The sequence below is a fragment of the Saccopteryx bilineata genome, chromosome 4 (assembly GCF_036850765.1).
Source record: "Saccopteryx bilineata isolate mSacBil1 chromosome 4, mSacBil1_pri_phased_curated, whole genome shotgun sequence".
Taxonomy (NCBI): domain Eukaryota; kingdom Metazoa; phylum Chordata; class Mammalia; order Chiroptera; family Emballonuridae; genus Saccopteryx; species Saccopteryx bilineata.
Window position 1 is genome coordinate 101462861 of NC_089493.1, and position 27398 is coordinate 101490258.

Here is a 27398-nt window from a genome sequence, read left to right on the forward strand (position 1 = left end):
TCCCACACACCTGTCCAAGTGTAAATATTGCCTGCAGTCTTACCATCCTTCCCTAATGTAGTCAAATAGCTCAGAACAAATAAGACTTTTCTAAACATTCATTACAATTTTTTTGTTACATGGTAATAACAACACATACTAATTACTATCCCGCTTATGAAGACACACCACCCACATTATCCACATTACCTACTCGACATGCTTAAAAGTCTGTGAAATAGTCCCTTCCCCAGGCTAGAGTACTTTGCTTCAGTTGGCTTTCTCTTTAAGAATTATTTCCCAATCTTCATGTGTTTTTGAAGTTTGCTTCATGTTTGATAATAGAGAAAGAAACTAGAACCATCCCTGGCTTATACTAAATCAGGAAGCTGCATTGAGGTTGCTGTTTACAATATTTTTACTATGTCTTCAAGTATTGTTTGGCTTTGGTCATTTTCTCTCTGAAAGCTTGCTCTCCTACTGAAAACTAGCAGGCATCCAAGACAGGAAGGCTTCACAACACTTGGAAACATACTTTTACAGCTTCAGTGTAAACAAAGGTAAACTCTGGACCATGGTAATTGTCTGTCTTTCGAGCAGACACCTGCTTCTAATTGGCCTGAAAACACTAGTGTGAATGATAAATGAAAATAATTTTCAGATGGACACATAATTTGACAAGAATATTTATTTGTTATTATTTAAAAATACACAAAGGCAAAGATTGCTTAGTTGCTGATTCTCCATAGTACAGCAGGGTATTATGAGAAAAGGGAAATATATCTGCTATAACAGCAGTTTACATTTCTAAGGCATTTAGGCTTACAAGTAGGAGGTGTGCTGACTTGAGTTTAAACATACTGAGGCACACCAGGCAGGTAAGGGATTGTACTATACAGTAAAATTCTCACGCACTGTGTCTTCAAATCATATATCCATCCCCCCATTCTCCATCATTCATTTTTTCCACATGAGTTTTGGAGTTGTTCATAGAACACTGGTAATAATCCACTCTCCGAGAGTTTGCTTATCATGACACCACCACTGGGACGCACAGACCAGAACTATCTCCTGGACAGCTTCTGTAGACTCTCACCATATTGAGGCTCCAGTAAGAAAAACACTGATTTGCAAAGGCACAGCGGAGGCAGGTTTAATGCATTAAATATAACATGAACCATTCACAATAACACGTTTAGTGTTTCAGGGAACTTTTGTTAATACAACACAGTTGGTCACACAAAATACAAATGCTTCTGTTGATTTGTCTTGGCAACTCAGATACATCAACAGTGCTAACAGTTTAACAGCTTTGTTCTCATCTGACAGAAAATAATGGCAGTTCTGCAAGGCAAATGTTAAACCTGACCGTATGTATTTATTAATTCCACAGTGTTTTGACAGATTAGAGGGGACAGAACTCAGAGGATGCTGACACGCTCACTGAGGGCTTTCATCTCCGTTTCTTCAGTCTCAGGACTGTTGCTGTGACTAGCATTTGGGTTGATCAGGTGTGTGGGGTACTGCAGCCCCTGCTCGCCAGCATACTGCTCCCACCGCAAGTCATCGCTCTCATGGGTGATGTAGCGTTCTCCGATTTTGCTTTCCAGCTCTCGTAAATCTAACCAGGTCTGATAATCCTGATGAAGAAATTAGAAAATATCACCACAGTGATGATTAAAACTCATTAAGTCACTGTCTCATTTGTTGTCAGTTCCCACAGCTGATGAGCTACCCATCTTCCTCCCACTCTGACAGTGCTGTGTCTTTCATTGGGCTCCCTGGAGTGCCAGCATCAGCATCAAAATCATACTATTTGTCTAAAACTTACAAATGCCTACCGTTTATGTGCTGTGCGTCGAAGGGTGGGCAATAAGTGCTTGCACTCAAGCAATTAGGAATGTTAGTATTCCTTTGAGATTTAATGACTACAATCCTTCAGTTTCCAGAAAATCGTTATTCTAAACTTTTAAGTTCGATGTGAAAATAATATTTAAGAGAAAGCAAACACATATTCACACATGTACTTTATATTTGCGATGTATTTGTTCTGCAAATTTGTTAGTCTAGGCTTTAGAAACGTAAGTACAAACAGATGCAGGGCATGACCAGGTGAGCATCTACTTGGACATTTATCAGAACTGCATATACAGATGCTTTTGAACTCTGGTCCTCGGAGTTTTGTTATGACTCCTTAGATTTCTTGTTTTTGGCTTGGTGTGTGTATGTGTGTGCGTGTTGAGTGTGTGGTGTGTTTCTCTTCTGGCAAATTTTCTTGAAAGAGAGGTTTAGGAGTACTAAATTGTTTTTAAGTCCTAAGCAGCTACATTCATTTTGGCAAACAAATTGGTATTAGAATTTTACTTTAAAAACAATGACAAAACATTTTCCCATGCAATATTAAAACCTTACAAATATTTAGAAACTCATCTGCCTGAGGAAATAGCCAATAATCGATTTTTACCTGTAGCCAAGGATGACTCAAGGTCTTGTCCACGCTATAGCGCTTTCTCATTTTTACTTGCAGCAGGTTATTGATAAGGTCAATGGCTGAAAAACATGTTAATTATTGGTAAAAATAGCTGACAAATCCAGAACACATGCATAATTCATTCACCCTTTGTTTCACATCTGCTATTTTACAAAATTAATGCAGCATAGTGCTAGCAGGAAGTAGAACCTGAAGAAGACTCATCTTGAGAATTCTAAAACCTTGGTCTTCATTTTGTCTTGGATGCTGAAAAAATGAAATTGGAAACAGTTGTGGAGGAAACAGCATAAGACATTTTTAAGTATGATCTGAACTTCTCTTGGTTTAGTCTTTGATACATTCTTCTAAAGTAGGAGTTTTATGTAAAAATGTATCATTTAAATACATCTTGCACAAACGGCAAGATAAAATTAATATTCAAGAGAAGGAATTTACTAATTTTGTTGTAAAATGTGTTTCAAGTTTGAATATACACAATAGGTTTCACAGTCTTGAATTAAATGGCTGACATCTGGATACCACATTTAAAAGAAAAATATAAAGCATAACATGGTTCTGGGTTCATAATAAACTTACAGCCTAAAAACCAATGACCCACCAGGAAAAGGCCGTTTTGTCTCTTTCACTGATTAAGAGAAAAAGTGAATTAACTCCCCAACTCCCCCAATCCATAAGTCCTGAATTCGCTGGCTTTGGCTCTACTGTTTGGTCTACGTCAACATGTAAGGACCTGAAAATCCAGACTGTCACAGGAGTTCTGAGGCCACCTCAATTAGGATGAATCAGGATCTTCTTCAACATCAGGCAAAGAGAAATGATTTCTACAGTCTTTAGGTAATCTAGAATTGTCTTTCTCTGATACTAATACTCTAAATATTGGCCAGCATGAAAGGCTGTAAAATCAAACACCTAAGAACTCTTTGACTAAGGGAAGGAAATGCAATAGCACACATCTGAATGCTGCTTGTGCCTATACACCCTCACCTGAGCAATGCTACCTTAGGAAACAGAGTACTTAGTACAATTTCAGATTCCAAGCATGTTCTCGTGAGCTTTTGAAAGTGTAGTTCTCTCAGTAAACTGTGCGCTGGGCTTGTGCTTTAAACATCCATCCATAATGATTTACTCACTGGTGAGTCAAGTGCACCTTCCATTCTTGGTGCTACGAAGTCACAGAGCAAAAATGGAGGATGAGGACACAGGGAGAGCTTATGTGCCCCTTGAGCAGGCTGCAGTGCTAGGCTTCCCTAGACACTGCAGGGAATAAATACATGCTATTAGTTGAGTCATTCTGCTTTGAATTCTATAATTAGGAGGGTCAGAATACAGCAACTCAACAAAAGGTCTGGTTTGTGCCCAAATGGGCCCCAACAGTGAAGCACACAGCCTCGTGGGGAGGGAAGTACTGCCAGAGGAGAAACTGGGGTGTCTGGGGGAACAGAGTGTGCTGAAAGAAGTATGCAGTCACAAGGCTGGCTGCTGCCACTGTGGCCAGGTGACCTGAATGAACAGCGCAGGGGCAAGACAAGCACCTCTGGGAGAAAATAGTTTAGGACATATGGAGAGACAGAGAAAATACATGGGCATCTAAATTGTGCATGTATGTGTGCATTTGTGAATTTATAAATATATTTGTGGTACTTAGCAGCAGAAAGCAGAAACAATGAACTACTAAATGTTGGAACCTGTAGTTAAATGTTGGGGACCCGGTGTAACTGAGAACATAGGTGTGTCAGTAAATGAAGCTCTGTTCTACTTGTCACTCTTTCTGGAACTCGGAAAACATCCTTTTTATTCACCAATTCTCATACAAACCAGCATTAACTGGGCCCTGTAAATGCTTTTCACTAAACATATTTTTAAAAGAAGTTCTAATGTGTTTTTTTTCCTAACAATGTTCTCATTTTTGTGTGTGTGTAACAGAGACAGAGAGAGGAACAGACAGGGACAAATAGACATGAAGGGAGAGATGAGAAGCATCAATTCTTTGTTGCAGCTCCTTAGTTGTTCATTGATTGCTTTCTTGTTTGTGCCTTGACTGGGGGTGGGGGAGTGTTCAGTAGAGCAAGTGACCTCTTGCTCAAGCCAGCGACCATGGGGTCATGTCTGTGAGCCCGTGCTCAAGCCAGTGACCTCGGGGTTTCGACCTGAGTCCTCCATGTTCCAGTCCAACACTCTATCCACTGAGCCACTGCCTGGTCAGGCACAATGTTCTCTTTATTGGCCACGCTCTTCATATGTATGTATTAATCATTCATTTACCTATTCATTCACCAAATCTTCCATAAGAAATTACTGTTGGTGGCCCTGGCCGGTTGGCTCAGCAGTAGAGCGTTGGCCTGGCATATGGAAGTTCCAGGTTCAATTTCCGGCCAGGGCACACAGGAGAAGCGCCCATCTGCTTCTCCACCCCTCCCCATCTCCTTCCTTTCTATCTCTCTCTCTTCCCCTCCTGTAGCCAAGGCTTCATTGGAGCAAAGTTGGCTTGGGTGCTGAGGATGGCTCGTGGCCTCCACCTCAGGTGCTAGAATGGCTCTGATTACAGTGGACTAACGCCCCAGAGGGGCCGAGCATCGCCCCACAGTGGGCATGCAGGGTGGATCCTGGTCGGGCGCATGCAGGAGTCTGTTTGTCTGCCTGCCCCCTGCTTCTCACTTTGGAAAAATACAAAAAAAAAAAAAAAAAAAAAAGAAATTACTGTTGGCAATTATATAGGGAATAAAAATATTACATGGACTCTGAAAAGCCAGCTCCCAATCTAGTTGCAAAGACAAAACAGATTTACACACATGCATACACAGACTCATTTATACATATAATAACAAAATGCACCATTTTGAATCTTTGGCCTTTAATATCCCACTCAAAGAAAAAACAATGTTTTCTTTAGCAATTTTGAAATATAACTAGCTAGGACCCTAATGACTTTCTCCAGGGGTCTGATCTATTTTCATATTAATTTTGCTTGCATAATAATGGTAACAAGAATTCTTTTCTCCAATATTGTGCCCAAAGTTGTCTTTTTATAACTTACCCACATTAAGCCTATTTATGTGCTAGATGCCACAGGAAACTTGACTCTATTCTATGTGACAGCTCTTCAAGTCTTGTAGACAGTAATTCCCCTTAACCTCACCTTCTATAGTTCCTCCACAGGCCTCCGTGTTCCTGTGCATCCGTATTTTAATGTTCACTAGTTGTTATTCAATGTTCCTTTCCAATTATTAACTAGAATCTTCCTCATGATCAATGGTCAGCTTTATTTGTACACATAAACATTGTTCATACAGCCTAGGATTTAGTTTTTTTCTTTTCAAAAACTTTACATTCATACTCTTAGGTAGTCCTTACAATCCTATGAAAGTAGTTATTTTGATCTTCAGTTAATACAAAAGGAAAAAACTGAGATTTCCAAGGCCATTTACCTTGGTCAAAGTGAGACAGCATTAAGGTAACTGAGCTGACATTGATCCCTTGGGGTCTGGCACCAAAGGACATAATCTTAAGCATGATGGCTTACAGCAGATCATGGCACTGGCTCATTATAATTAACTGATAATAATGTCAAAAATTAATTTTCCCAATACTAAACATTAAATTCTTTTTGTTTGTTTTACCATACTTTTATGTATTAAAATGCACAGCTATATAAAATATGACTTTGTATACATACATATATGTATATGTGTGTATACATGTGTGTGTGTGTGTGTGTGTGTGTATATATATATATATATATATATGACTTTAGCAAGCATTTCAGCAATCAAAGACTATTCTCAATGTGATGTGATCCCCTCCTATTATAAGGACTAATTCTCTTAGCTTTCTACTGCTTCCAAACTGAACAAGCCTATCTGCTACGTAGTAATCAAATTATTAGGAACCTGTTTCCAGAATAAACCTTAAACAGAGGACTTGATGATGCCATTATAGGCCTTACTCCCAACTGGCAGGACTGGTAATTATTCTTTGAACAGGCTGATAAAGCAGTAATGTTTCCTCCTATGAGTCCCCCATCTACTCTACATGTTGTCATCTTCTCCAGAGGCTTTTGTGGGAGAACACATCAGTCTTTGGTATTATTCATTCTACCAATCTGGCAATCCTATTGAAAAAATACAAGTATTCTAGAGAAATAAATTCTAAGTAAACTAATACTGACTATTATTCACTTTTAGTCATTTCCTGGAATTTACTCTTAAATGTCTGCAAACTATTCAATCATTCATTCTAGGGTTTTGTCAAGGATAAGTGTTAAATTTCTCTTGAATGATTTCAGAATCCATCCTATTCAAAATTGTTCACAATGGCTTTAGAAGCACCTTTGTTTGTTACTTCAATAAGCAGTATGTCCATTTCTGCACGTTAATCCAGTCTCATAACTACCACTAATGTCCTCTTGTGACATCTTGTTTCTCCCAGGTCCAGCTCCCAGCAGAGCTGCCATGAGTGATGCATAGAGTGTGAGGACCCACACTAAGGAAGGGCAAAACCAGTAGCACCGGAGCCAAGTCTAGTAAAACTGGAATAGCCACAGTGGGCCCAGAAGCGAGCTGGCAGTTGGGAAAAAAGTCCACATGAGATCTTAACTCCAGTTCTAAAACTCAAATCAAATCAAGACTCAGAATTCAGATCTAGAGGAAATGTGGTACGGCATGTCTTTGACACTGTGGCACTGGGAGGCGCAGAAGAGACCATGGGAAAGACATAAAATTGGGCCATTCTGTGAACTCCAAAAAATGAAGCGAAGGAGAAAGGGAGGAGGAGGACTGCAGCAGAATGGAAATGGAAAAAAGGCAGCATGTTCTCATAGCAGCACTCCAGGATGTTAGAGCCCAGGGGTGGGGGAGAGGGAGAGAGAACGCAGATTCCAGTCCCCTGGAGCTCCATGAGGATCTGTAGCCCATGAGGAGTCTGGAGCTCCCTGAAGAAAACAGAAATAAAATGGGCATTGCCTGCTTCTTCCTTCCCTGTAGTTATTATGCTAGATTTTTCAGAGTGGTTGAATTATTTTCTGATGGTACTTGCCCATTCATTGTGGGTGTTTGTCTTCCTAATTTCAGTCTGAGAATTCTGTTATTCATCCTTACACTCAATCCCGTCCTCCCATATTATTAATAAATTGTCTTATACCCAAGCTCTCTGAACACTTTGGGTAACCATACCAGGGCAATGTGAGAAGTCTTTCCTTTTTTATTTTTTTATTAGAGTTTTAAACAATTGTATGTTTCAAATTTTCATTTTTAAAGAATTTCCCATCCCTCATAAAAAAAGAGTTTTGTGCTTTCTAAAATGGATCCATACTAATTCCTATAGATTAAAAAAATGAAAAGAAAATCTGTTTTTGGAACTTGAATGGTTCTTTTCTAGCTACAGTAAATTCCTGTCTAACAGTTACTTTCCTCTAACTTCCTGTATAGCAATCTCTCTTCTCAATCGGTTGAAAGGCTAAACTGTCAGGAAAGCAAAGAGAAAGTTTTATCAAACGTTCTGTTCTACCAGAATAGGTCTTTCAGCAGGTGCTGGGATGGCTGAAGTTCTGGGTAGCCTGTTTGGCAGGCGCACAAGCACGTCTGGACAAAAACAACATTAAATGGTATATGAAGGTGCCAAAGGGATTTATGTATTAATATGCAATGTTCCATCAATGTCAACTGTATGGACTCCATTTTCTTCTGGTATCAAAATACAGAATTATCTTTGAAACTGTGGAAACTATATCGCAGTCATTCTCTATTTCAAAGCAAACACCATGTGTATGGACGTACTAGACTGTATACGTAGCAGGTTCACTTGCATGTGCTGTCACTATGGCTAACCTGAATGGCAGCCAAAGACTGGAGAAAATTCTACAAAAAGGAATGGTACTGGATACATCTGAATATGTAATAGGTCCCTTAGGTCACCTCTCAGTCATCTTCCGTTCCCCATCTTTTACTATTTCAGTGTATACCTGTCTCGCTTCGTTCTCCTCACTAGATTTTAGCTGCTTTAAGATCACACAGATTGTGTATTGATTTTTGCATATAAGTTTTGTAAATATTTTAAATAAAATACAACCGTTATTGCGTTAGAAAAGTGCTTGCTAAATAGCGTTTGGCAGATTGACTAGATTAGTTAGAAATTTAAATAACCATTTCCTTAGCTCTAAATTTCAATATTCAGATTATGTGCATATGGTTTATATACTTCAGCTAAAAATATTCCTGAATGGTAGGACATCAGCACTCCAGAAAATGTAGCAGATCATAAGATCAGTGACTTTTACCAGATAATAAGAACAATATTGCGAATATCTCCAATACAGAATGGGTTTATTTTACAATGTTTATTTTATAGAATTAAAACTACTGGTAGGCATACAGGGCTAACCTGTTTTGTTTAGGCACAGTACTTTTTTTATTTTTCCGTACTGTCTTCTGTCTACCGGTAAATTATTCTGGTACAAATTTTCAAATAAGAAACCACATCAGAACCACACTCTAGTGATGGAGCCATTATCTGTCAGCAGTTGAGATCCTTGCCTTTTATTTTCTTTCCCCTTTCCGTTTTGCCTCACAGCCTGCTACAGTGTAGCCCTCAGTACTTTTCCCTTTGGTTTGCTTCAGGCTGATGGTAAATTGTGTGTTTATTTTAAAAACCGTTTTGCAACCCTTCACATTCCAGCTCTCACCCTAGCACGCTGTTGCTGGGCAACACTAACTGGGATGCTCCTCTCAGGGGCCGGAACCAGCGGCTGCCTGCAGCAAACAAGGCCGCTGGAAATCATCATCTCACTGGTGCCCGAGTCAATTACCACAACCCGATGAAGTACAAGACCTTGAGAGACTCAAGACCGTGTCTTTCCTGTTCCAGTTCATTCTCTGTGAACAGTTCTTCTGTCAATGGTTACTGCTTTGCTTAACATTTAATTTCATTGCCTCTTGAAGACCAGCAATACAATTTTGGAAATCCTGAACTGTTTAAACACAGCACATAGCAGCCCACAAACTGATGCTGAGTGGATTCAAAATTAGAGCAAAAATCAAAATAGATATGTATTATTCTAATGATATTCAGGGTGGATCTTTCGTTTTCACTGCACATTAGTATTGTTTAGAGAGGTTTTTGTTTTTAGTTATTTTTTTTTAATGCTGATGCTCAAGCCAAAGTTCAAGTGAAAATCCTTAGAGGAGAAGCCTCCAGGTATGAGTAGTTTTAGAAGTGCCCAGGCATAGAATGACTGGCTAAGCATGGCTTCTCAGATGTTTAGGCATCTAAATAATCCAGGGATCTTAAACTGAAGATTCTGATTCGCTAAGTCTGGGTGGGACCCGAGGGTCTGAATTTTAATGTCTCCAAGGAAGAGTCGTAGACCACACTTTGAGTAGCAAGGGGCAAAAGGCTTGAGAACACTGAATTAACAACTGGTTTAATAAGGGTCCCTAATTAGATGGATGTGAATGTAGAGAAAGTTATCTAATCACAGAGAAAAGTACCTGTCCTCAGCCCCATCCTGTCCAGGGTTTCAGGATAGCTTCCCCTCAGAAGATGCTGACAGGAAGAGTAAATGAGTGGCATCACACAAGTTCCAAAATAACTACAGTCTGAAGATAGGGACCGCACCGATAATATACCTTTCAACAGGGACAAATGGAACCAAGTCCTCTACGTAGGTCCCACCTACCTACCCAGCAAATGCAGGCTTCTAAATCCACAGCAAGCTCAACATAAATCTACTTATTGGCCCCACACCAAATGTCATTTTATGCTGTGCTAAAATAAGTGTGTTCTTTATCATGAGGGAAGTGGTGGCATCACTTTACTCTTAGAGTCATTGAATGCTAAGTCAGTCAGATGAGTTTTGAGGTTTGGTTTAAAGGGTATCAATGAGGAGGGGAGGGCCTGAGCCTGAGTGAACAAGAGGCTGGAGGAAAACTGACCGCCCAGGAAAGGACAAGGCTCAGGGTCATGTGGTGGCTGCCTTCAAACTTCTGAGATAAGCTTTTATTTGTAGAAAGGATTGGGCTTGTTCTGCCAGTGGGTATTAACAGAGACATTATGCTCACTGTGCTAGGGTCAAATTAAGAAGAAACAGGGCTCCTCATGAAGTTGTGTATTTTCCATACCTGAAACAATTTAACAGAGTCCTGGATAACTGCTCAATGGATTGGTACTGTGGAGCAGCAGAGAGATGCGGTAAGATTTTTAACAACCTGTATTTTGAATATTATACTGTGTTGTCATTGTGCAAGAGAGCAAATTTGCAGAATATTCAAACTTTGTGGTTTCAGTTATTACCTTATTTGAATTAAAAAAAATTCACTCTACCAGTAGATAAAAAAAAGATTCACTCTACCAGTAGATAGATACTAATCATTGTATGTTTTTGGCTCATAATTTTAAAGTTCCTTATTATTAAACAAAATGCATGCTCTTTTTAAAAAAAAGTTGAGCACAAGTAATTTCAGAATTTCAAGTAGAGACTGTTAAAAATGTTAAACCCTACTGAAGTTCTGACCCACATAATTCACTTTGGTTTAGCAATTATGATAGAACCTCCTGGCAGCCAGTTAAGCATTGGTAAGCCGTTCACCAGCGAGTCCCTGCGTTTCCTTCATGCTGTTATGTCTGACAGTAGTGCTAATATGTTGACAAATATATCTATTTATTAATATTCAGCAGGCTCGTTGGATCTTCAAGCCTTAAAAGCTGTTACAAACACATTTAATTTTTAAAAGGACAGTTGTCTTTCTTTTGTTTTTCATACCATTCATTGGATTTCTGGTTCTCATCTACATGAGGCTTATTTTCAATGAGGTTATTTTTTGTTTTGAACAATATGTTGTGAAAAAGGGGCCTACAGCTGGTTCCTTTTCACGGCAAAGTGCTACTTCCAACTTAAGTGTTCAGTGTTCTGGAACACTGTTGAGTTTTCAAAACAGACCACGTGGTAATGGTGTTGGATTTTATTTAGCTTTGCTTTGTGTTTGTACTACTGTATTTTTCACCTCCAATTTGTGTGGGGAAAAACACTTGTGACCAATTTTACTTGAATTTACCGCAATGAATGGCAATAATCGCCATTAAAATACAATTTAGACGCTTTGGTAAATTTAGTGGTACATTATTATAGCCATTCTATGCCTTGTGATGCCATATATTCCACACTGTACACAAATGTCAGCATAGGGTTGAAACCAATGAGAAGCCCAACTTAGTGCAGTACTAGTCAGGGAAAGGACGAAGCAGGGATACTGCCATGGAGGCTGCGGAAGCCCAAAGGGGAAAAAGCCTATGTCACTGGTACATCATCACAATTTGGAAACTGACCTAAAGAAAAGCTATAGGGTTAATGCAAGGACATTTCCTCCCCTTGCCTTTTATATGTGGTATGTCAAGGCTGCATGTCTAATCTTAATTCTTGATAATACCGTCTTAACCATGTGTCTGTGAGGCTGAGCAGTAACATCACAGCAGGTGACTTGAGAATAGGTGCTTCTTCAGACTTCACCTGTGAACACTGAAAATGATCTCTGTCTGCGCGGGTTGGGGCTCACCGCGGGACAATTTCTGAGGCTGCCTCTGTGTTGATTACAGACTGCTTGCCTCCCTAATGGCATCTAAAGGAATATCAAAACTCAAAAGGAAAAAAACAGTAATTTCTCTGGTGATCTTTATGGTCTATTACTAACCATCCTCAAATTTACTGTGTGTCTCTAATTGAAATAATCAATTCCATTTGATGATGAAAACATCCTCATAGTCTCACAAATGCTTTTCTCTGGCCGCAGGTTTGTCACTGCTCTCCTAGGAAGATGACTTGCAAATTATCTCTCACTTTACCAGCTCTACAAAATCCACACCACTTAGTTACCTCCGTCTCTTCTTCCTCTAAGAATAAACTATTGGGAAAACAAGGGTTGTATAATAAAGACTTAAGATGTGTATTATGATCTTGAGCAACTGATGTAATGTAGGAAAAGAGACTTCGTCTGACTATAGTTCTCCTTTGTGTAGGCACAGATAGGTTCAGAGATTTAAGATGGCATCTCCTTTGTCTGCTCAGGCCTGATGCCAGGACTGGTGTTACAGAAAAGGAAAGGAATTTCAGAAACCTTGGAGACCAGACACGAAAGAATTACTTATACAAAAGGTTGTACTCCTTTACTCCTGGAACTGTGTTTCCCTCCATGCACTTTTGTTCATATTTATTACTTTGTTGAAAGTGTCATATGCACCTGGTAAGAGATCTGTCACCAGTAAGAAGAGTTCAAAATGAAAAATAAAACGTCTCCCTCATTATTAGACCTGATCTCCAGAGACTATTTAAAATTTTTTTTTGGATTACATTTATACCTTTAAATAATAAATGCATATGCTCAATTCAATAGCTTTAAATCAGTATTAGTCTGTGGCTCAGTGCCAGTCTGCAATCTGTTAATTGGTTTGGGATAAGTATAGAAAGTGAGACTAAGTCTTTAGAAACTTATATAGCATTTTTAAAATTTTTTATTTATTTATTTATTTATTTATTTATTTATTTATTTATTTATTTATTTATTTTTAGAAAGAGGAGAGAGAGAGAGAGAGAGAGAAAGGGGGAGGAACAGGAAGCATCAACTCCCATATGTACCTTGACCGGACAAGCCCAGGGTTTTGAACCGGTTACCTCAGTGTTCCAGGTCAACGCTTTATCCACTGTGCCATCACAGGTCAGGCTTATATAACATTTTGACACTGCTGTCACATTTTTATCATATTTTATTCTTATAGTATGTTGGCAAATTAAATAAAACTAGTCCTTAATCACAGATAGTTTGAAAAGAACCACCTTAAAAAAAACAACAACATTGATTCCCTTCCATTAAAGAAAATGAATCATTTCATTTCAGTTTTCTCTTCTCTATGGTCCTTCTCCTCTCAATTAAGTTAGTTATAGTAAGTTAATGTAGGACCAACTTTGTAATTTAGACAGTGCCTAGCACACAATATGAGATATATATTATATAAGCACTGACATGTAGTACTTACTAGAAGTATTAATTCAGGACTAACTTATGCATTAAATCTTACAGCAGGGGTCGGGAACCTTTTTGGCTGAGAGAGCCATGAACCCCACATATTTTAAAATGTAATTTCATGAGAGCCATACAATGACCCATGTACGTTACGCATTTGGTGTTGTCCCGGAGGACAGCTGTGATTGGCTCTAGTCACCCGCAACCATGAACATGAGCAGTAGGAAATGAATGGATTGTAATACATGAGAATGCTTTATATCTTTAACGTTACTAATTTTTTTTATTAAAGATTTGTCTGCGAGCCAGATGTAGCCATCAAAAGAGCCACATCTGGCTTGTAAGCCATAGGTTCCCGATCCCTGTCTTACAGGTAAATGTGTGTAACTTAATCCATGCACCGCAGCAGAATGCCATGGGAACTCTGAGAAGTCGGGCTCTGACAGCTCTCTTCACGAATTCCCTGACCTCCTCCTTCCCAGTACTGTAGAAGTTTCATTAATTAAATCCTTTTCAATAATTATAATGACATTCTTGGTCTGAAGGTTATCTAATATTTAAATTAATAAGCAATATATAGAATAATTTACATATAACTATTATTAACTGATCTCCCCTACAGCCTATAACCTATAACCTGTAATGTCAAATTTCTAAACCTATGCCTACTTAAAGAAGAATTTTCAAGTGTTAAAAGGACTCTCTTTCCCTATGTTGTTCTAACTGCTCAAAACCATGACACATGTGTTAGTTATTTTCTTTATTATACAACCTTTTGTATTTCCGGCACTATGCAACCCTTTTCTTCTTTCTCCTTGACAAAAGTTGCCTGTGCTTCTTCTTCATCTTACTATTTCCATGGTAATCTATATTAACTACATCTGACATTTTGAACAAATTACATAACTTGACATTAAACACCCGATAAAGAAGATGATGTGAATGTAAAGAAGCCTTGTTTCCCCCCCCCAAAATGAGATACTTTAAAATTTATCAAAATTTGAATATTGGGAAGTTAAATTTTTTTAGAGCACTACCAGCTGTCAGGTCTTTCAGGGGTCCTGAATTTAACTTTAATCCCTTCCTACTGAGCCAGCGCTCCTGACAGTGTTTTACAGTGTGATCCACGGGCTTCTTCCACCCTCCGCACAAGATGGCATTTTATGGGGGTGGAGCCTGGAACTCTCCACTTTTAACCAGCAGCTCTGATTATGTGTTCACATGCCAAAGTTTAAAACTGCCTGCGACAGACCTAGATCTGGACTATGACAGCTTGTTTAAAATGAGCTGTACTCAAGGAGGTTCTTTGGCAAGATTATTAGGAATCCCCTACCTTGATGTTCACCTTTTGGACTTCCCAGTTGTGTAAGTCAAATTATTTTCTGCCTAAATTAGTTAGAGGTAGGTTTCTATTATTTACATAGGGTCTTGATTAATTCAGTGATAAATTATTATAAGCAAATCTCCAGAATACCAGTAGTTGGCTTATTATATTATCACGGCAAAAATAATTAACATATTTAAAGTATTCCCTATAGGTTCCTAAATATCATGCCATAAGAAATAAGCACCCTTTGGTGTGTGATAATGTATGGTTATAAGGAATGAAGACAAATTATTTGAACCAAGTGCTACCCTTGTGTGACATAAGGCAAGTCTCTTAATATTTCTGAGTTTTACTACAGACTAGAACAAGTTACTTTCAGATCATTGTAAAGATCAAATGACACAATGACAGCTCAAGCACTCCAGTATATAGGGCAATACTGCATCAAGTCCATGTCTACACTAAAAGAAAAATGCATAATAAAGGTAGTTTTTCTTTCTGACACATCTGAATATACTACAAAGACCTCATAACTTTCCTTTTTACTTTTGCCTATCTATGACAAAAAAATACAATTAAAGATATGTCTGAATAACACTTGGGAATCATCAGTATGCATATATTTTCTAAAATTATTTAATCAATTCTTAGTGTTCTGTCAGAGCAATTTTTTTTTCAGCGAGGAGGGGAGGCAGAGAACGACTCCCACATGTACCCCAAAAGGGATCCAGCTGGCAAGCCCACTAGGGGGCGATGCTCTACCCATCTGGATGGGGCCCTTGCTCTATTGCAACTGGAGTCATTTTTTAGTGCCTGAGGTGGAGGCCATGGAGCCATCTTCAGCGCCTGGGGCCAACTTGCTTTAATTGAGGGAAGGAGAATAGAGAGAGAGAAGAGAAGGAGGGATGGAGAAGCAGATGGGTGCTTTTCCTGTGTGCCCTGACTAGGTATTGAACCTCAGACATCCACACATCGGTCGACACTCTAACACTGAGCCAAATGTCCAGGGCCGCCAAAGCAATTCTTAACTTAGTGTTCCACTGTTCTCTTCGTAAACCCAAATCCTTGGCTCACCCCACCCACACCTGCCGTTATGGATGCCTTTCACATCCTTTATCCCACCCAGTCTTTATTACCACCTCATTATGGAAGCAGAAAGCATTACCTTGTGTTACAAATGAGGAACTGAAGCTCAAGGAAGGGAAGTGACAGCTAATTAGACTAGCAGATAGGACTAGGTCTCAAACTGCTTGACTCTGGATCTTTACCTTTGACTGAGGTGCCTGCATTTTTAGTTCCAAGTACCAGGATTATTCATGGTTCTAGTGTGGTTTAAAGTATCCTGCGGTTAAAAATGTACTATCAGTTGTGACCATCTTTTGCCAGACACTAGTTTGCTTGTGTATTTATCAGATCCATTGTGCTTAAAATTATTTGGTAACAACAGCCTGTTATAACTCCTAATGAGGAAATTATTTATTTTCAAGAGCTACTGGGATAAAATCTGGGCCCATAAATACCTTGCCTCATATTATGACATAATTTAACTAACTTTTTTTTCTTTATGTTCAAGTACTAGTTCTGTTCATACACTAGCAGTTAGGTAACTCATTTGCTATTTAGGACCTTAATTAGCAAACAGCACAACTCCCGTGTCCCCCAGGCAAGAACAAAGCACAGGAAGAGGCCAAGAAGAGAGGCCAGTTAATTCCCAAACTGATACCCGAATCATTTGGAAAAGTGAAGGTTCCACCTGAGCTGGTCTTCACATTACTTTGAGTGGTAGGAAATTTTTATTGCTTAGACATGTCTACAGGCAAGTAAAATGCATACTTCCTAGTCAAACATAAATGCCTCTTGAAGTACATGATATAACCTCCTTTTCTGGAAATGCTGTCTTTCTTCCTTTTCTTTCTTTAGTGACTGGTCCAAGTTCCATCTCCTCTGACTATGCAGTTCACCAGTCAAGTCCACAATGATTCGTCTTCCTCTGACCTTGCAGACCCTGATTTTATACCTAGCTAACAATTTAAGAAAATAATTATCATTTTCTCAAATTTATACAACTCATCTCTCCAACAAGCTTTCAAGTTCTTTCAAAGACATTTTATCATTCATCCTTTACTTTTATGTTATTTACAATGTATGTATACTGTGGTTTCCCAACAAGAGTGTTTTGAGTTATTGATACATATGTTTTTGGTCTCTATTACCAAAGATAATTAAACATTCACAATTTATAGCTATTCATTTCTGGCTGAAATAGCAGATATCAGCATATGAGGCCAGCACATTTCCATGATAGTAGAGGGTATCTTTTGTTCCACTAATTAAAAGAAAAGGAAAAGTACTCCACTGTTCAAGAAAAATTTTTTTTTAAATGTGAAGGTATTTTCCTAATGTTCTACTCTCACATAACAGAAAAATGTTTGGCCTCAGAGAAATTCCTGATTTGCACTGTAGCAAAATCATCAAATTATTTTATTGGATTTCTGTCTTGAAGTTATCAACTAGAACGGTAACCAATTTTAGAGGTGATGTTTCCTAGCATGAGTACTGGTCATGAGGTTATTTGATAATTCCCTCTTTTCTGCCTCCAGTAAAAAAAAACAAAACCCTTCACTTTTGCCTCTGTTGAATTATCCTAAATATTTCATTAGTTCTGTGGCAATATGACAGTTCTTTGTAGGCCACAGATTCCTTTAAGATATGTCCATCTAGGCCCTGGCCAGTTGGCTCAGTGGTAGAGCGTCGGCCTGGCGTGCAGAAGTCCCGGGTTCGATTCCCGGCCAGGGCATACAGGACTTCTGCTTCTCCACCCCTCCCCCTCTCCTTCCTCTCTGTCTCTCTCTTCCCCTCCCGCAGCCAAGGCTCCATTGGAGCAAAGATGGCCCGGGCACTGGGGATGGCTCCTTGGCCTCTGCCCCAGGCGCTAAAGTGGCTCTGGTCGCAACAGAGCGACGCCCCAGAGGGGCAGAGCATCGCCCCCTGGTGGGCGTGCTGGGTGGATTCCAGTCGGGCGCATGCAGGAGTCTGTCTGACTGTCTCTCCCCGTTTCCAGCTTCAGAAAAATACAAAAAAAAAAAAAAAAAAAAAAAAAGATATGTCCATCTAGTTATGATTTACAGCTGATGAAGATTTAAAAAATGTCGCTAATAGTAATTCAAAGTCCTGATGATGGATGGCTCTTGGCCTGAAATAGTAACAGTAGTCTAAGAACTTAATTATGCTATATTTTGATTTCTACACACCCACATGCAGTAACAGTTATAAATTCATGTTTACCTATGAATGTATCTGCCTTTTAAGTGGTAAAATATCTGAGTGAACTCAGAACTAGGCATTGCCTGAAAACTAAAAAGAAGCAGGAGAGCCTGACCTGTGGTGGCGCAGTGGATAAAGCGTCGACCTGGAAATGCTGAGGTCGCCGGTTCGAAACCCTGGGCTTGCCTGGTCAAGGCACATATGGGAGTTGATGCTTCCAGCTCCTCCCCCCTTCTCTCTCTCTGCTTCTCCTCTCTCTCTTTCTCTCTCTCTCTCTCTGTCTCTCCCTCTCCTCTCTAAAATGAATAAATTAAAAAAAATTATAAAAAATAAAAAATAAAAATAAAAAGAAGCAGGACTAGTGGTATAAAATGTACACACAGGCTTTCTGGGTATAAATTCTGGCTCTTCCACTTACTAGCTGTGTGATTTTGGGCCTGTGATGTCCTTTCTTTTGCTTCAGGGTTTTTCACTTGAAATACAGGTATAAATGTAAAACCTATCTCAGGGAATTTTTGTGAGAATTAAATTCCAAAGCACGTTGACTGAGGAACTTCTTTCCAAAGCATTCAGTGCCATTTTCTCTGCCCTGACTGCCCACACCACTTCTTCTCAAACTATTTCTCTTCCTTTAGGAAGGAAAATTTATTAAGAAGAATTTAAATTTAAATACTGCAACATTACCAAAGTATCCATCCTAAAAATATTATCAGAGATACATATCAGAAATTATATATAAGGATTGCCTAATACTGCATAAATAGAAACAACCTAAAAATAGCAGGGAAATGGCTAAATAAAATAACATGCATGCCATAATGTCATACAAAGGAAATCAGTACACAAAAACTTGGTATATTAAGTAAATGATCATTAAAATATCAGTATCATAAAGTTATTTGTTCATGACAGATTAAAAGTGTTTAATACAAAAACAGGTATATACTCTTAGTTGTATACTAAGATTAACCTTAGTAAAGATTACCACTACATCAGTGTATAAATGTATATTTATATTTCTAAGGCAATCTATCAAAATATTAATAATTTCTCTTTGATTCATTTACCTCCTAATGTGCATTTCTCACTTTCCCTATAATACAAGCACACTTCATCAGAGGGCATTTCTGGTCTCCATTTCCTTTACTTCTCAATACACCTCCATTAGTTTGTTCCCCTACTCCAATGGGCAATTCACAAGAGCATTCATAATTTAAAATTAACAACTGAAATGGTAATATAACAAGGATTTAACCACTATAACTTTTGAATGGGAAATACTACCTTCATGAGAGATTTCCTTCCAGGGATTTGGTGGGTACATGAAAGCTGCATTCTGGATTTGGTCATGTATGTCTTCATCTTCATTAAACGGGAACGTGCCACTCAGGCTGACATAAATGATGACCCCAACAGACCACATGTCCAGAGAGCGATTATAGCCCTTGTTCCTTAGGACTTCAGGAGCCAGGTAGGCAGGGGTCCCCACCACTGACCTCCGGAAAGACTTCTCTCCAATGATCCGGGCAAAACCAAAGTCACAAAGTTTCACCTGTTGATAGTAATGGTATGCAGAAATGGTAGGGTCACAAACTGTGCCGGTGTGTGTCTCAGCCCAGTGCCAAAGATAAGCCTAATACATATGTATACTGCATGGGTTTCTCATGGTAGAAGTAACAGCTGTTTTCATTTTATGTAATTGAAGATAGTGGCTTATGTATTGATACAGAAGTATGTTTTCATTCATAAAAATGCCATCTAAACATTTCCTTTCTGCCTGTACCCCTAAAATCAAGAGATAAGTGTGAAAATATGTACACTCAGAGATGGGGAATAGTGTTTTAACAAGACAGGAAGATGTGTAGATCAGGGAAGTGATGGACTTGACTAAAAGGCTGATTATAAATAAACTGAAGGACAAAGCATGGGACATGGCATGTCATCCATAATAACCTTCATAATGAGCTCTCGGGGGAACCCCGGCAGGACCTGAGGTTGTCCAGGAGGCAAGGCAGAATGGCCACCTTGGTCAGGTCACTACAGATACAAGACTCCAAGTTGTTTTCCATCCTCTGAGTTGAGGGAAAGAAGGAATTTCTGCACTTGCCCCTGGGAACAACACTGAGCTCCCCTGTGCTGCCCAGCATCAGAGAGCTGGAGGCACCCTGGGCCTGTGAAGTGCTCTCAGCCCAGCGAGGCTGCACGCGCACCAGGACCTGAGCAGGACAGAAGTGAGGAGGCTGGTGTGTGACCTGAGGCAGGTGGAACTGGGAAGCTGGAGTCAAAAAGCCGCAGTCCCAACAATATGGGAAGGTAACAAAAACATGTAACATTTGAAACAAATAAAAGTTGCTGGGGAAAAGGGGCCCGCGCGGAATGTTTCTGGGGGCGGAGACGCTGTTGGTGGCTTTTGTGGAGAACAGCTTTCATACTTGCCTGTGGGAAAGGATCCGCGGACGCTAGCAACACGTTTTCTGGTTTGAGGTCACAGTGAACGATGTTTTTAAAGTGAAGATGCCGCAAAGCCACAAGTATCTATAAAGTTGAAAATCATCGAAATAATTTTACTTTGGTCTATTTAGTTTATTTTATAATATTTTCTACTAAGCCCTGGCCGGATAGCTCAGTTGGTTAGAGCACTGCTCAGTTTGCCAGTTCAATCCTGGTTCAGGGAGCCTACTGGAACAGATCAATGTTCCTATCTCTCTCTCTGTGTGTGTGTGTGTGTGTGTGTGTGTGTGTGTGTGTGTTGCTCTCAAATCAACAAAATAAACATTAAACAAATAAAGTAAAATGTTTTCTACTAGGAATACACTTAAAAGGCCAAGAAAGAACTCACAATGAACAGTTAAGCTTTTTTACACTCAAGACACTGAAATAAGCTAAATTAACATAGCAGGTTTCTAAAGACACTGTAATGGAAAATGTCGTGTTTTATAGCATTCATGTAGCAATGAATACAGGTATACATAAAAGAATTCAATAATGTCAAACAGGGATTTTCATTACTGAATATTTTCACAGAACCAGGACTCAGCCACTGTGCATTTTATAATTTCATAAGTAGTTTTAATACATGTGTCTGCATACACATGACTCACTTAGTATCCTGGGCCCGGATGCCACAGACACACATTAGCTAACACAATAAGCCACTGCAGCCTTTTTGAGTATAGTTTAGACTTTGGAGGCAGGGACTACATAACAAGGCTAGGAAGCTGCAGTTAAACATTGATAACATTTGATATTAAATATTATCTTTGTGTCTGTCTCTAATTGATTTCTTACCTGAGTAATTAAGAACTTGGTTATGTGCTCTGGCAACCTGCCCTTCTCGCTCGACAAGATCATTTCCAGCATGTCTCCATGGAGCTTTTCCATAACAACAAACACTCTTTCTGGAGTCTCAAACATACACTCCAAATTCACAACACCGGGGTGATGAAGGTTCTATTAAAGATAAATAAAGCACTTGAAGGAAATGAGTTTTTTGATACTAGTTGGCAAGCTCGCTGATTATACAAAACTGTATAAGCTATGGAGAAACCCACAGTTAAGATTTTTAACACCTCTAAATTCCACATGTGTTGCCTTATATTTTTGAAATTTTAATGTCTCCAAAAAACACATCTTTACTTTCTATGCACAGTGAAATTATTTTTTTTCACTGCTAAAAAACCCAAGTTCCAGCACAGTGAATTGCTAATTAGGTTTTAATTAGAACACCATATTGAGATATCCGTATTTTCTTAGGATCATCTCCAATATTAAGCATACTGTCCTAAATATGCATGCAAGGCTCAATCACACGCTCCATAGAAATATAATGTAGAGAAGATGAAATTTGTACATGGGGCCCATCTGGCTGCACTGATGAGGCACCTTAGGTCAAACCTTCTGGAATTTCTCTGGTGCTGGAGCCTGGGGTGGTTTGCTACAGAAGTTCTTTACGGAGTGAAAATCACCATGAAAACAGAAAAGGAAAAAAAAAATCTCGAGCCTGTGCTTTGTTCAGGATACTATGCTACATGGTAGCCCTTTAGCTCAAGAACTCAATAAACATATATTTCCACAATAAAGTAATGGCTAATAATGATAGGCTGCATTTGGCTTGACATGTTAATTGTCACATATGCCAAGCAAAATTACTTCTAACATTAGACAGGCCTCTCTAATGATGCCTAAGTCTGAATGACGGTCTGGGGTTATAACAAAAGCCTTTGATCATCTGACCTTTAATCTTTTTTCCCACACACAATAACAAAAAAAAATTCTGATATTTAAAAAATGATTATATATTCCATTTATATTTCAATGAGAAACAAACACAAATCATGAAAGAAACTACCTAAAGAAAAAAATAAAACAGAAACAAACTTAAATGTGCTAACAGCTGAACAGAGAAAAAAATAAACGCCTTATTTTAGGAAAAGCTCGATGATAAAATTGTATGTAAAATGAAGTTCCCACAAACAAGGTGAAATCGAAGCGGCTCACTCTCCAGGACTCACAGATGGATGCGGGGTGTGAGCAGCAGAAGGGCCTGTGGGGGGATCTGCACTGCAGTTGTCCTCCGCATTGCCGTTGGTAAGGAGAGCCTAGCAGAGACTGGATATGGAGCCCCACTATGGTTGGCGGAAGCTCCCAAACGTGATAAGCTTTCTCTCAGAGTGTCCTTCCATTACTTGGCAGTTTTGATCTCTGCCTCAGATATCTGAGGAGTCATTGACTCTGATGCCTTCTTCCCAATCAGGTAGCACAATATAGTCATGGAATAGAAAGTTGCTGAATGTGGTTCAAGAGACATCAGCACGTGCACACAATGGCCTTTCCCCTCTATGAAATTGAACTGTTCGAATCTGGCTGCTTTAGATAGCCTCCAGAGATACTCTCCCTTGGTCAGAGCTGAAAACGTGGAGAGAGGGTGGGATTCACAAAACTCATACTCTTGACTTATCAGCTCAGCCTGCTGCTTCTGCTGGCTTTTTTTCATTCTATGAAGGTCAATAGATGACCTGGAAGCTCTCCCACCTACATTATCTGATATATATAAATATATGATGTCAACCCTCATGTACCTCTCTACCTGTATTCCTCTAAGCATGTGAATTTTTGGAGGTACTAAAGTCCTTCACTCAATATATTCCTTTTTTCCTTTTCCCTCCTTCCCAGCATGACTTGAGGAGCATCCCTTATACAAAGAATTGTACTTCAATGTGTTTATCTAATTGGTGTATGCACAGAATGTTCTAACACAGAATTATGGAACAAATCATAAGATTGTTTTCGGTCAACTATGTTGGGCCCTGTTCACTGTAAATCTGAAGATTTTACAAATGTTCTTTAATTACATCTTTATGAAAAGGATTAAAGAAAATGTTACTATTTCTTGATAAAGAACTTTGAATGCACTTAGGTATATATGTTTAAAAAAATTCAATAAAAGCCCTGAACTGAAGGCCAGGTATATACAAATGTAAAAGAAATGTTTTGCAAAGTTTAAACTGACTAATTTGTTGTACTTGGCCTTTGATCTTTAATACAAACCTTATGCTTTACAGGTTTGCTAAGGAATATATTGAGTGGGAGCTGAAAAATCTTTCCAAAAGCACAATGACTTCATTTTTTTTTGGCACAGCTGATATAAAGTAAGTTGATGTTTTTAAACTTTAATATGTATGGTTGAGACAAGCCCATCATAAATGCTTACTCATGAGCTGTATTTTTTTGCACTGAACCAAATGAACAAACTTGTTTTTTACATTTGACAGTAAAAACACAGAATATAAAGAATCATGCTGTATTTATCTATCCAGTCTACACTATACTGATGAAAAGTATTTCTTTAGCCTAGAGAAGATAATATTTGAAGACTGGAAATAGAAAAAAATATGGATCTATTATTTTCTATTATCAAGCATAATTCATATCATCTTTTTAATACCTTAAGAGCAACTCTAGGATAAGCTTCCACCACACTGGTCCTTGTTCACAATTTAAATTTTCTCTTTAAAATATATGATATATAAACTTTTCTATGTAAAATAGTTATTTAACCTTTTCTTTCTAATGTCCCAAGTTAATGAGTTAATTAAAAAATGGCTTGACAATTGCAACACCAACTATGGCATACTTGTGTTCAGAAAGACTTTTTGCTAACTTCTCAGGAATTCAGATAATAAATTTCATGGCAGAGTAAGTACTACAGCACTCTCTGGCCATCTGTTTGTTACATTTAAGTAATCAGATTTTCAGGAAATGAAATACTTGGTCAAGTACAAAAAAGAACAGTGTCCATTCACACATAGCAGATTGATGACTTATCCATGGGGTGAATTTGAGTTGGTTGGAAGTCTGGGAGGAATTACTGTTTGGAGATCAAGATAAAATTTTTCCTGATTCAAGTTGCCTAGAGAATTCTTATATAATTAATGGAGTAGTCACTAAAAGTAAAAGCTTTTTATAAAAGTAACAATATTTTATATAAAAAATAAAGATTTAACTAATTATCATCTTTAAGTTTATATTTTATTTGTTATATTTCTGGATTTGTATTAATATTCATTTGTACCTATTTTAATTTTAATAGTGTTGCTTTATATATCACTCCATATATAGCTGTGATGAACTAAAGCTGTTATATTTTCCCCTCCTTGCTTCAGGATTCTTATACTAAAATATCAATACATGAAAGGTGGGAAAAAGGAGAATTAGAATCAACAACTTTTCAACAGGTTATTTAGGAGCAATACAGATCTAACACGTGGACTTCTGACTACTTTTCTATCAAAACAACTAAATGATTTAGCTCTTATTGAGACAGAACAAAATAAACTAAAAAATGATGAGTCCAAGATCTAAATTCTAAATGCCAAGCAGAGTAGAAGGAAGAATGTCCACAGTGTTGTGGTTGGGCCACGAAGTGCCGTTCTCAGAGGTACAGCACTCACAGGCCTGGCGGAGGTTCATTTCTGCCAGTTTACCAGTGTAGAGAGAGGAGCATACCATCTTATCCACCCCCTAATCACAGTCTCTTACAATTTATGCTTCCCTTAATGGCCCCAGAAATCACAATCACCTAATGTCTCATGAAGGGGAAATAGCATGTAATTCCCTGATAGATGCTAAAAAAAGTCATCATGTAGACAGCAGATGACTATAAAAAGACTCATTAAAGATAATACTCAGATTGATATGGGAAGCTGAGCTCTCTCTCCTAAATTCCAGAATCTTATATCCATCTGTGTTTTGGGTATGTTCATTTAAAGGAAAGATGTCTAACCATGGGAATTGAAGTCTTTCCTTTCCAATTCACTCTCCTGGTGTTTTCTTCTCTTGGTGAATGGCCAGCCATCTTGGTCAGAAGCCAAGTCATACTAAATACTTACCTCTTCCTCAATTCCAAAACTAATTGATCTCCAAAATAAATAGAGTCTACCTCCTTAACTGCTCTCACCCTAATACCTCACCTTCATATCACCATGACAACCTTGGTCTAAGCCTTATCTCTTCCTTAGAAATCTGCCACAGCCTCCCAAATGATCTTAAATTGTGTTCTCCTGCAATCCAACTCGTGAAGGGCTGCCACTGTGATCTTCCCAGAGGTGACTCTGAATCATACCATCTTGCTCCAATTCCCTAAAACCACCTCCAGCTTTAGGAGGTGTATGCAGCACTCTAGTAAGGCATAGCAGGACCTTCCCTAACTGCTGCTTTTCCTTCTCCCACCCAAATACTTCTCCAGCTTCTTGTCTTCTTCTCCCCTTATCTACCCATCTCTTGGGCCATGCTAAACTATTTTTAGAACAAGCCAAGCTCTCTCTCTCTCTCTTTTCTACACATTCATACATAATGTTCTCTCAGCTGGAACCAGATTATTTTATCTAGCATGACTACTAAGCTGTCAGGCAGCTTTCACTGACTCCCTGTCTGACTTGGCTGTCTCTCTGTTCTCACAGTCTTTGGTACAATCCTCTTTCATTAACAGTTAACATGTTTAGTTATTGGTGAAGCTATATGTCTTACCAACGAGACTACAAGCTCCTTAAGCTTGTAATGTTGAATATATTTTCTCAATTATATTCCCAGTCAGAGTAAGCCTAGTGCCTGGTATGTATTAAATACCCAATATAAATTTGTAAATTTGATTGAAGGACGAAGATTCCCTGTATTTTTTAGTAATGCATAATATTCTTTGAGATTTAAATTATTTTATTGAAGATGTGCTGATACATAGCTGACATATTTAGTGATAGTACATTTTGCATCCAATATGGTCAATACTGATGTCCTCTCTTCAGGAAAAAAAAAGTACTAGACTTTTTCATTTTGAGTTCATTTCAATCTGCTAAACAATTTCAGGATTCTGACAATAAATATGTTCAGAAGTAAAGATTTTTATGATAAATACCAATAGCATGGATGTGAATACCAGAGACGCTACCATTGGTATGAGTTGCAAAATGATTTTCTAAAGTCCCAAAGGTATAACAACAATATCCTGGTCTTTTCCAGGTAATGTTTCCTCAAAATATAGGAGATCTGGTCACTGCCTTTGTAAGTATAGCAGCATATTTATTAGGAATAAATAGACAATTTTCCTACTATCTAAGTGATTTGCATTTCTTTTATATGTAGTTCTTAAAAAGGAGCTACTCTTCAGTTTCAGTGCATTCTCATAGCCCACAAGGAAACATTCACAGCGAGAGACAGCAAAGCAGCAGCAGGGTAAAGACCACAGTCAGGATATTCCTTTCAAACTGCCCTGTCCCTCCCTGCCACGTCTCCCTTACAGGCCGGAGGAAAACCATTTCCTAGGATTGCATTACTGTCCCGAGGCTGAGAACTGAAGCCCGAGAGTGCGCTATTTCCATGATAATGGTCACTGTACTTCTACGCCCTTACTTGGGAAAAGCCTTGCAACTCTCTTTTTCTCCTGTTTTCGATTTGATTTTCCACAGGATGGACAGGACAACAAGAAAAGCCGTGAGGCCTGGAGTGTGACTTCGGGAGCACAGGCTCCGGACATGGCTGGCCTGGGTATGAATTCCAGCTCTGCCGCTTCTCTCCTGACCTCCTTGTCTTCACATCTAAAGTAGGGTAATAATGTGTCTGATCTTGTAACAAAATGAGGACTTAAAATTTTAATGTATACAAAATACCTGAAATCACGCCTGGAACACAATAAAGGTTAGTAGTTGTTATTGTTGGGAAGATTTTCTGTAATTTTTAAAAGATCTGGACCACATTTCTCTCTCTAGTGTGGTAAAAGTATCCTCTACGTGGCAGAAAAGAAAACCTCCCTTTTTGCCTTTTACCTAAGAGGGGCTGCATC

At 38.7% G+C, this 27398-nt stretch overlaps 1 protein-coding gene and 1 long non-coding RNA gene across 3 annotated transcripts in view; one reads left to right on the forward strand and one right to left on the reverse strand.

The window, feature by feature from the left end:
* Positions 1-651: 651 nt before the first annotated feature.
* The window catches only part of PRKD1 (protein kinase D1), a 394696-nt gene continuing 367949 nt past the window's right edge, over positions 652-27398 (reverse strand). For both annotated transcript variants that reach the window (XM_066277646.1, XM_066277644.1), the window contains 5 exons: positions 21353-21514; positions 20501-20599; positions 19349-19616; positions 2444-2529; positions 652-1619 (listed from right to left, as the gene is read on the reverse strand). In XM_066277646.1, the coding sequence (XP_066133743.1) occupies positions 1401-1619; positions 2444-2529; positions 19349-19616; positions 20501-20599; positions 21353-21514 (834 nt within the window). In that variant the 3' untranslated portion in view covers positions 652-1400. The remainder of the gene's footprint in view (positions 1620-2443; positions 2530-19348; positions 19617-20500; positions 20600-21352; positions 21515-27398) is intronic.
* LOC136336176 (uncharacterized) lies at positions 10522-27229 on the forward strand. Its single transcript, XR_010731389.1, has 3 exons — positions 10522-10651; positions 23626-23712; positions 27025-27229. It is a non-coding gene; the product is annotated as an uncharacterized lncRNA (long non-coding RNA).